The sequence below is a fragment of the Brachionichthys hirsutus genome, chromosome 8, assembly GCF_040956055.1.
Source record: "Brachionichthys hirsutus isolate HB-005 chromosome 8, CSIRO-AGI_Bhir_v1, whole genome shotgun sequence".
NCBI lineage: Eukaryota > Metazoa > Chordata > Actinopteri > Lophiiformes > Brachionichthyidae > Brachionichthys > Brachionichthys hirsutus.
The window spans coordinates 10,036,534-10,047,656 of NC_090904.1; the positions used below are offsets into that span (position 1 = coordinate 10,036,534).

An 11,123-nucleotide genomic window follows, 5' to 3' on the forward strand; every position below is an offset into this window, starting at 1 on the left:
CCTTTCTTCATACCACATAATACAGAACTCCAATATAAATACCGTTATTATGAGTAAAACTACTACTTTATTCTTATTGTGTTGTCTCACAATGTTTTTATTTTCCGCGTAAAATTACGACTTATCGCTCGTCAATTTGACTTTTTCCTCAGCGGGGCTGTTGTCAACCCAATGCGGAAGTACGTGGCAGGAAATTATTTTGTTTTCCCGACGTGCCTTTGCGTGTTGTCGTCACGTGCTCCCGGTGTCCCTCCCTGTCACTCCGGCGCACTCATCCTTCCTCAGACATGGTTCCGTGACCGGACACATGGCTGCTCGGAACCATGTCGAATAATGAAATAAAACAAAAAACACACAAAACCCACTGACGATGCCTGAAAGTCGGTATTTATTTCCATTTCTCCGGGCTTTATTTTAATCCCTGCTGTGACCGCAGCTCCCGGTCGTCGGTCCCGTTCGGAGGAGGAAGAGGAGCGCTGCAACCCGCTCCGGTTTAATTTCCTCCAGCATATCGCTGCTCCGTTGTTTTAAATATTCAGTTTTTAAGTTTCCGTCTCGACATGGGGGTCCACGGTTTCCTCGAGTACATTGAAAATCACTGCCAAAGCGCCGTGGTGCCGGTGGAGCTCCAGAAGCTGGCCCGGGGGAGCATGGTCGGGGGTGGCCGCGAGAGACCCCCCCAGAGTCGGCTGAGACTGCTGCTGGACGCCGAGAACTGCCTCCACCGGCTGTACGGGGGCTTCTACACGGACTGGGTGAGCGGGGGCCAGTGGAACCACCTGCTGGGCTACCTGGCCGCCCTCTCCGAGGCCTGCTTCAACGGCAACATCGAGCTCCTGGTGTGCTTCAATGGCGCCCTGGAGAAAGGCCGCCTTCACGAGTGGGTCAAGCGGCAGGTGAACGAGAGGCAGACCGCCCAGCAGATCGTCAGCCACGTCCAGAACAAGGGAACCCCGCCGCCGAAAGTGTGGTTCCTTCCTCCCGTGTGCATGGCGCACTGCATCCGGCTGGCGCTGCTCAGGTTCCGCGTCGGGGTGAGTGGAACCTCGGCCTTCCGCAGCCTGTTGAGCCCGGACGACCTGCAGGCTGCCCGGTTAGCCTGCTAGCTTCACCTGGCCGGGTCATTGGGTCATCGGTGGAAGGAATGGGATGCAATTGAATGATCCAGATTGTTTAGCAAGTTCCTGCATCTGAAGGAGGAAAGAAAAGATGAAGGGAATATCGGGATTATCAAGAAAATGTGCAACAGAGGAGAGAAATGGGTTTTGAAAATAGGCTTGATTACAATATAGAAGCTCAGAATAAAACAAAGGAACTGATAAGGAAGCGAGGTTTACGTAGTAATAAATTAAAACACGCATGAAATGAAATCTGTCGAATAAATACAGCAAAGAGGTAGTCGGGCCCTTAAATGTCCGTCATGCAGGAAAGTGAACGCAGAAGCTCTGCAGGTCAAAAGTCAAAGGGTTCGAACCCCGGCAGGCGTGTTTGTGCGTTCAGCCGGAGGCGTGCATGCAAACTGCTGTAAGGTTCACGTGTGTGCACAGGTTGGATGTTCAAACTCGACCCATGACCTCTAATCCACGGCTAAGCCTGACCTCGTGAAACCCGTCCTGATCAACGACTCACCGACTCGCCGTACGGGCGCCGGAGAATCGGCTGCGAGATGCTCATCACCTTAGAGCAGCGCAAACAAACGGCAGCGTGTCTGCAATCCGGTTCTCTCCGGACACGCCGTGTTGATTTAAGAGCTTTATCTTTCTGATCCCGATTCTTCTCCGCTGCTTCTCCCCAGGTCGTCCAGAGCGTGGAGGACCACCACCTGGAGGTCATAGCCTTATGCAGGGAGGGCGGCTTCCACGGCCTGCTGGCCCAGGACTCGGACTACGCCCTGTCCAACCTCCCGCACTACTTCAGCGCTCACGCCCTCAAACTGAGCCGCAACGGCAAGAGCCTCACCACCAGCCAGTACCTGATGTACGAGGTGGCGCGGCAGCTGAGTCTCAGCCCCGACCGCTTCGCCGTCTTTGCATCGCTTTTGGGTTGGTGGTGAAACGGGCGGGGGGGCGGGACGTAAAAAGGACGGTTTCGACGCTGTCTTGTGTTTTTAAGGAAACCACATACTGCCGGACGAAGACCTGGCCGCCTTTCACTGGAGCTTGCTTGGCCCGGAGCATCCGTTGGCGTCGTTGAAGGTGAGGACTTGACTCGCGTCTTTCTGTCCGACTGTTGGCAACGTGACTCAAAAAGTTCTGGACGTGTCTTGGGGACATTTTCAGGAAAATGTTTGGAATCTTACCAGGAAAAGATTTTGCAAAGGAGGTTCTGTGATAAAGATACTCAAAAGTAACCAAAGGGAAGAAAGAACCGAGTCGCGTGACGCCGCTTAACGCTCGCGTGTTCGCCGCCGTTCCTCAGGTGCGTGCCCACCAGCTGGTGCTCCCGCCCTGTGATGTCGTAATCAAGGTCGTGTCCGATTACGTCCGCGGCATCCCAGACATCGCCGACCTGGAAGCTATCATCAAGGACATTTTCAAGAGCTCGCAGGTATGGAACGTTCGGCGCCGCCCACGTGTCGAGGCAGCGCTCCGAGTCTTCACTGCATTCGTGGTATTGATCCCGTCTTTCGTTTCTTCGTCAGTCGTGCACCGATGACAAAGTCATCCGCTTCAAAAAGGCGGTGGAGTTCTATTCGATGGCCAGCAAGCCTCCGTACTCCGGTGGGTTTCTGTTTAATCTCACTGGCTGGTCTTTACAGGATCAGTTTAAAATGTTAGAGACTGGAAACCAAGACGCGTTCAGGAACGCCCGTCTTTTTACCTTCATAAATGAACATCAGGTAAAAAAAAATTTGCTTTAATTCCATCATTCCTTTAATTTGCCGTGAGTTGCAGCTGCGCCGTGATTGGCCAGGCTGAAATATCATCAATATTTTGGATGTCAATCATCAATATTATATTTCCAATGCTTTCCTTGTACTTGTTCTGATTGTTGTGTTTCTATTTTACAGTCAGACTAAAACACCCGAACGTCCCGGCCGCGGTGCCGTCTCCAAACCTGCTCAACATTCCACCGGTTCCTCTGCCTGGAAAACCCGGGGTGAGACTGGGAATCTCGGTGCTCCATGAAAGCGAGCTCCATGATGGATGACACTTGCTTCCCCCTTGCTTCCGTCTCCAGGCCCGGCACCCGTACGCCGAGCCTCTGGCGGGGCGCCGCTCGGCGCAGAACAGCTTCAGCGACATTCCTCACCAAGGGAAGCACACGCCGCCGTGCGAGAGGTCCTCTCCCATCAGCCATGCGGATGCCGTTTTGTTCCGCGCCGCCTCCACGTCTTCCTCCTCGGAGAACGACGAGAGCTCGGCCGCAACTGCCAAGTGAGTTCACCGCCACCTGCTAGCGTCTCCGCTCCTCAACCGGCGGGAGAAATTTAGTCGACGGCGAATATTCCAGTCCATCTAATGAGATTTTACGACTGCAGTGCCTCCCTGGACAGTCACGATATTATCCTTGTTACTCTCAGCTTGTGGTTAAAGTGTGTCAGGAGATTACTACACGTTAACTGTACGCGCTTGCAAGTACAACTTCCTCCCTGTACTTTGTCCTGACATTGTGCTCAGAAGCATTGATGCTTTAATAACAGCTATTAAAGCTCTTAAATAGGTTTTGAAGTGCTCGTGTTATAGGGGCCGTCTTTAACATGCTTGGTATAAATGTTTTATAGCATGCAATAACTACTGCAACGCTGCGCCGAGTCTCTGACGGCAGCTCGGCTATTAGTTACTGCTCAGATGTTTCTGTCTCTTGTGAGGCATCGGCCCTCCTTTCGGTTGAATCCGGTCGAACAGCAGAAGTGGGGCGCTCCTAGTAGCATTGCACTGATGCTTGTAATCAAAGATCCGTGAATATACGGTGTGATATTACATATCGCACTAGTCCAGGTGGGTCCACTCAAGGTTTCTGCCTTTTGAAAGGCAGTTTTCCCTCACGTGTCGGCATTCTTTCCTTGTTTTTGTTTTTGCTGCTTTTTTCGAGAAAGAAGACGAAAATGTCTCAATCTCAGTCAAGCCGATCCTATCCGAGGTTGGATGAGGCAATAAGAGGGACAGTGAAGGTCAGACGTTTTGGAGACAAGGTCAGAGAGGACAGACTTCAATGGGTTGGACATTTCCAGAGGAGAGACAGGGACTACATCAGTAGAAGGATGCTGAGGATGGAACTGCCAGGGAACAGGGCTAGAGGTCGGACCCAGGAGAAGATACATGGACGTAGTGAGGGAGGACATGAGAGTGGCTGGTGTTGGGGAGGACGATGCAAAGGACAGGGTGAAGTGGAGGACGTTGGGTTGCTGTGGCGACCCCTCATCTACCTAATAGGTAGAGCGTTTGTCCCTGTACCGATGGGGTTTTGATTTAATTTAAGAGGTGGACGCTTGATTTCCAGGGTGTAATATTTATTATTTATTTAACGCTCTCTTGATGTAGATTTGTACTGTATTTTTATTCTGTGATGACTGTTCTGAAAAACTGCATTGCCACCTTCTGGCCCGGCATGCACACTGCAGTGTGAACGTGTTTCTCAATATGTTGTCGGGGGAGCCGTTGTTGCCCCAGGAGGTCCTAAAGCAATCACGTTTGCTGCTTTTATTTTCAGTCATATCGGTGACCATACGGTTGGATGGGAGAGAAACGGGCACACGCCACATTCTGAAAATGGCCCGGGGGGAGGAGTCCTGGTGGACAAAATGAAAGTGAGCGAAACCGTGAGAAAAGTTTATTGCCTGTTGAGCAATCTCCTAGTTACTCAAGTTAATGGACCGTCTGTCCTCAGGCTGGACTCTGCCTGAACTCTACCGAGAGTCCGGGGTCACAGACCGGAGGTCTCCACGGCCTGAATGCCCAGATCCCCTCCCTGCTCAACATGCCAATCAGGAACCACATGGACATCAGCATCCCGCCTCTCCCTGCCGTGGCGCCCGAAGTCCTGCGGGTGGCCGAACACAGACACAGGAAGGGCCTAATGTATCCCTACATCTACCATGTCCTCACCAAGGTCAGACGGTTGGACTCGCACAGACCCGGTGGCTTATAGCGTCTGCTACCAAAGTCAGCGTCTTTTATTGCATTGAGTTCATGTTTGGTCAAAAGTGATGCCCGACACGCACACAGGCACGGCATTCATGTGTGGAATCTGAAGAATCTACAGCGACTTGTGTGTGTGGCATTGTGCAGCATTCAGATAACAGTGTGTCTTTGTAGGGAGAGATTAAGTTATCCGTCACTATCGAAGACGAAGCAAACAAAGACCTGCCTTCAGCGGTGCAGCTGTTTCGGCCGGTCCGCCAGTTTGTTTACGGCGTTCTCTTCAGCCTGGCCGAGGACAGGAAGAGGGCTGAGCGGCTCGCCATGAGAAAGAACCGCCCCCCCGAGTGTAAGTCCCGTGGTCAGAAACCTCCCGTATGTCACAATCACATCTTGTGGGAGGAGTAAAAGTGCTCTATCAGCGTTCTCAGGATATCTGCCATCCCTCTGCTCGTATGTGGAACAGCGACAGACGTGTTCTACCCAGAGGGGGTGGCAGACGTTCTCTATTTCCACCATTTTATCTGTCGGGCTATAAAAAGTCCATCATGAGGGATTATTATCCATCTTCTTAATGCTCATTTGTTTAACGATAATGAGATACACCCCACTCGATAGCATTTAATTCTCAAAAGCCCTCTCTTGTGAAGCCGCATTGAATTGTGTCTCCTGCTTCCCCTGCAGTGGGTGAAGAATCTAATCTGACAAAATGATGGATGACCGTCGAGAAAAAATGTCAATGAAAGAAAATATTAGGATCACGGGAGCCCCGGTCCAAAGCACTGGGTGATCTTTCTACCTCTCTCTCCTTCTCAACCCAACCGGTCCAAACAGATGGCCGCCCACTACGAGTCTTAGGTTCTGATCAAGGTTTCTGCCTGTTAAAGGGACGTTTTTCCTTGCCTCCATCGCCGAATTGCTTGCTCTCGTGGGACAAGTTGAGTTCTGTCTCTCCCTGCCACGCCTGTAAAGTGCCTTGAGATAACTTTGTTATAATCTGGCGCTGTAGAAATAAAAATTATACAAAACAAAACATGACAAATTTTAACAATGTTCATGAACAAAGTTTGTTTCTTCACTGTTATTTGATTTCTGGTCCAGCTTCCCGGATATCGGATAATCATTTACGTCCCTTCATTGCACGATTCCCGTTGTATCACTGGTCGAGATGTGTTACTTTTACCACTTCACATTAGAGGTGATATCTTAGTGCTGCCTGAGTTATTCATCAATACGTGTAACATTTGGCATCGCTATACTCTCATAATATTGATTAGCATACCATCAATACAGCTTAGTCAGAGAGACTTTGCTAATGAAATGCCCCCGATTGTCTTTGAGCGTTGTTTAATCCCCCCCAAACCACGACTCGGTCTGAAATACTAGACCGCCATCACTGCCTTCTAATGAATGAATGCAATAAATGTCCCGCAGCACAGACGTCCCACTCTGTGGTAGAAGTACTTGGGTGTTCTTGGAGAGAACCCAAGTCGCTCAATGGAAGGCGAGTCCTGACCTCTCTCTTAACGCTCCCCAGACACGCATGTGATGGTCAAAGAGTGGGCCGCCTATAAAGGCAAGTCCCCCCACACTCCGGAGCTGGTGGAGGCCCGGCCCTTCTGGGAGTGGACCTGCCCCGACCTGAAGCGGTTGTGGCTGGGGAAGGCCGCGGAGGACAAGAACCGCAGGATGAGGGCGTTCCTGGCCTGCATGCGCTCCGACACGCCGGCCATGCTGAACGCCGCCAACATCCCGGTGCCCCTCCTGGTGTTCTGCTGCGTGCTGCGGTGAGTCGCCTGCCGACGTCACGGAGCGAGTATCTCACCGTTTAGTGAAGTGAATTGAGAATTGAGGGAGCGAGGCATTCATTCTAGCAGCTCCTGGTGTCTGTAACACTGCTGACCTTCTGTTTTTTGCTTCAGGTTTATGTTTCATTGGCCAGGACTAAGAATTTTGCGTCGTAACGAACTTGACGCTTTCCTAGCCCAAGCACTTTCTCCTAAACTTTATGAGCCTGACCAGCTGCAGGAACTGAAGGTGATTTTGTAGCGCTTACGTTATGAGGAGTGTCACGAGGACAAACTCGCCCAAGACTTTCAATGTGGTCAATATTTACCCGCTCGAAACATGTTTGGCTCTTCGATCTCTGCTTCTCCAGACACTCCTCATAAAGCAGCCCGCCCGACAAAGTTCTGTTCTATATGAGCAAGTAGCTTCAGTGGGTTCTCGTGTCTCGTGCGGATGGTTAATTGAGGCTCCAGCGGTGGAAAAACGCTGGCGCCTCTGTAAATCACGCACGCCAGCCGTGCACTGTGATCTGCATGTGTGCAGCTCTGCCGGCTCGTCTGCTCTCTGCTGTGTCAGAACCTCTCGGTTCTGTCCGTTGGCTTTTTGTGTTGCCTGGACCAGGTGGTGCACGGCGAGCGAGGGGTGAATGGGACGCTTACGCTTGCCATGCGCTTTGCTTCGCACTTCTGAATGCACAGTTTGGATGTTAAAGGTTCGCGCTGACCTACTTTGTCTTTCCAACACAAGTCTGGGTGTTTCCCCCTCAACAGATCGACAACTTGGACCCGCGAGGAGTCCAGCTGGCCGCTCTGTTCATGAGCGGCGTGGACATGGCTCTGTTTGCCAATGACGCATGCGGGCAGCCCGTCCCCTGGGAGCACTGCTGTCCCTGGATGTACTTCGATGGGAAGCTGCTGCAGAGTAAACTCATCAGGGCCAACAGGGAGAACGCCCAGCTCATTGACCTCTGTGACGGTCAGGTAGCTTCATCCACGCCGCTCACGCCACAACAAAGCGGGATCCAACTTTTAGATCCTTCCTACTTTCCTCTGAATAACTTAAAACTATTTATTTTGACTTTAGATCTTAAATAAATGTTTGTGAACGTTTGAAAAAAGCAGCAAACAAACGAGGCGCTGCTTCTCTCTCTCTTCTGATCAGGTCGAGCTGGTCGCCAAGGCGGAGAAGATGCGTCGGAGCATCCTCGAAGGCCTCAACTTCACTCGGCCTCCTCCTCCTATATTCCCGCCGCCACTCCCGATGTGTCACGGGATGCCTTTCTACCCCCCCATCGGCTCCTTCTACTCTCCCCCCCCCGCGAGGCCTCCTTCTGGGTGGGGCAGAGAGATGACCGGTGATAACAGCCATTTAGGTTTCTTAAACTTCTCTTTTGTCCTAATACTAAAAGTAATTTCAGCGTCTGTAACCAAGATGTTAATCCGTCGCATTTACGACATCACAGGTTAGCATCGTTTGCTTTTCCCGTCTCCAGGAGGACTTCCTGGGGTCGCGTCGCAGGGCGGGAAGCTGGAGATAGCTGGCACCGTGGTGGGTCAGTGGGCCGGGGCACGCCGAGGCCGAGGAAAAGGAGGCTTCCCTCTGCAGGCGGGGTCTGCCGGGGGTCCAAACAGAGGGTGGGTCCCCAGAGAAGGTGTCTTATACTCTTCGTCATCTATTTGGTTCTATCAGTGTGTGAACAATGTCGTCTTCTGTCTTTTGCAGTTATACCAGGGATGTCATTTCAACACCCGTCTTCAGGACGTTTGGGCGAGGAGGCCGATGCTTCACGCGAACCCCCAAGAGTCAGGCAGCGTACCTGGTGAGTCGATGAAGAATCGTGCTTCAGGATGCGGCTGTAACGATCAATACGCGCAGTTGGAGTTAATCACACACAGATTAGGAGTGAAAATGTAGGCTGCAGAAATCTATTACGGACTTATTATCCATTAACGTGCCGGGTATATTCTCGGTGAGTCACTTGGTTTTGGTTTCGACGAAATACTTTTTACAGAAATTACAAAGAAAAGCGGTAAATCGTTCCGTTGACGTCCTTGGAACCAGCAGATGTTTTACAGATTGACATAAAAAGAAATCGAAACAATAATTAGATCTTTAACCTTACTGTTTTATATCAAGTGCATATTTAATTTTGTTCCACTTTAAACAAAACTCATCACACCTGCATGGATAAAATAATAATCAGTGATTTTGACAGAAATCACTGATTCAGAGCTCATTAGATATTTCACTTTCTTAAATCTCACTGCTCAGAGATGCTCCAGGTTTACGCGTGAAAAGCCCATGAACGTGTCACAAATGGAACGGATCCACCCTCTGGGAAACGCGAACACGGTCGCTGGTTTCAACAACTTAATGGCGGCGCTAGCGGGAGGAATGGACAACAGTTCCCCGACGGCATGAGACCAAAACTGAAATTCAAAGTAAATTTCAAGAGCCTAGGCAGCGATTTCATTATCCTCAGCCAATCACAGAGGCCCATCTCAAACTGAACGCGAGCCGGACCAATTGCTGCTACTCCGGATCAGACGTGACTCGCGTGTCGCAGGTTGCCGACCCCTGCGAGAGGGGAAATGTAAATTCTTCCACACCGGGAAAAAGAACCCCTCTTTGCAGGATAATCCCTTTGCTCGTTGTTCTGGTTCGCTTTCGTCTCTTCAAAGATCAAAATACAGCTGTTGCTCTTTTCACTATTTAATTACAGCGCAATAACAGAATGTCATTGTTTGAGCTTTCGGCGTGTGATGAGTAGGAGCTAGCAGCCCCTCGGTGCGTCTTTGTGCTGCTTAAAACCCTTTTATTTCATCACTAATTAGCTTCTGAATTCGTATGACGTTCTGCCCGCATCTGTTTTGTCTCCACGCGGTGGACGGCGTTGAGACCAATCCTCAGTCAGCGCATTGGATTTTGGCATCGGTTTTAAAACCCTTTTTGTCCATCATCTCTACCAGAATAAGCCTGCTGCGTGTGAACATGACACAATGAAGGAGCAGAACCGGTCCAATTTGAGGGAGGAGAAATCCTCTCCTGCGACGGGCGACGGCTCAGCCATGGAGAACGGCGTGGAGGACAAAGCGCCAGACGCGCTGAATGGAGATGAAGAGGAACACGTGACTCTTATCCAACCCGAAAGTGCCTTTCGCAGTGACTCCAAGATGTGCAATGCTAATCCTCACTTAAATGCACTTAACATGGGCGGCGGCTGCCGTGGGGATGAAGGTCCGGAGGCCGCTGCCTTACACAGGGAAGAGTAAGCCGATTTTTCTGGAGGGGCTGAAGGAGGACTGACGGAACGGGGTTAGGATAGCTGGAGATTCCAGTCCCTGCCAGTGAAAACAGTTCAAGGAGACGTTCGCTCTCACCCTGCCAACATTTCTACATGTGAACGATGCGTTTCTAGAAGCTCTTCTCGGTTGACACTCTTCTGGTGGCTAGCGTCACGTTCTCGCCACGGTTATCGGTTTCGTGTTCTCGCCGTCACTTATTGGCGAAAAGCAAACTGGTGACGGGAGGGTAGACTCGCCCTCACCTCGGGCACCGCTTTAGAATTCGGTTCACATTTTAGTGTCCGCTCATTTAGGGGAGCCCCGTTTAATCCCATTGAGGAACATCAAATTGAGCTTCAGCGCTAACGCTCCGACTGAACGAACCTTCCGCACGCTCTGCAGGGGCAGACGCGTGTAGTTATTGTGCATGGCGTTCTTCTTCTTGCATCTTCACACATTACTGTCGCCGATCTCTCATAAAAGGTGTTTAAAGTGACAGATTTGTTCGGGTTTGTTTGTGCTATTGATCTCTGTTGCATTCTTTAAATTATAATAATAATGAGTTCTCTAGACACTTTCCTTCACTGTTCTCTGTTGCTGTTTTCTGCTTTAGACGATATCTGAAAAAGATCCCGTGTAGAAAAAAAAAAAGCTTTCAACTAATCAAAAATGTTTGTTTTAGCAATCGGTCGGAATAAACTTTTAAGGTTTCAGCTTAATTCTCCTCATCTTATTAGTGATCAGAGAAATGGCGTGTACCCCCCCCCCCCTGCTAAATAGGTTATCTTCACTGTAAGTTGATCAGTTTCTTCCTAACTCATGGATTGTTAAAGAATGAACTGCTATTGGGTTTGATCGAGTGTCAGATTGTGGCCTGATGTACCTGAAGGCAACTTGGCTACGACGCCTAATAAAAGTATATTCTTTTAGTACAAGTTGTTGTTTGTGTATTTATCCCTCGTGACGCGGT

At 50.3% G+C, this 11,123-nt stretch overlaps 1 protein-coding gene across 1 annotated transcript; it reads left to right on the top strand.

The window, feature by feature from the left end:
* Positions 1–560: 560 nt before the first annotated feature.
* On the top strand, positions 561–11,052 carry LOC137898533 (constitutive coactivator of PPAR-gamma-like protein 1). Its single transcript, XM_068742577.1, has 17 exons — positions 561–1,034; positions 1,796–2,042; positions 2,113–2,195; positions 2,419–2,547; positions 2,642–2,720; positions 3,011–3,099; positions 3,181–3,377; positions 4,654–4,750; positions 4,831–5,052; positions 5,259–5,430; positions 6,619–6,868; positions 7,004–7,118; positions 7,640–7,849; positions 8,031–8,223; positions 8,362–8,503; positions 8,592–8,688; positions 9,839–11,052. The coding sequence occupies exons 1-17, from the start codon at positions 561–563 to the stop codon at positions 10,139–10,141; spliced, it is 3,099 nt and encodes a 1,032-aa protein (XP_068598678.1). The 3' UTR covers positions 10,142–11,052.
* The last annotated feature ends 71 nt before the right edge of the window (positions 11,053–11,123 follow it).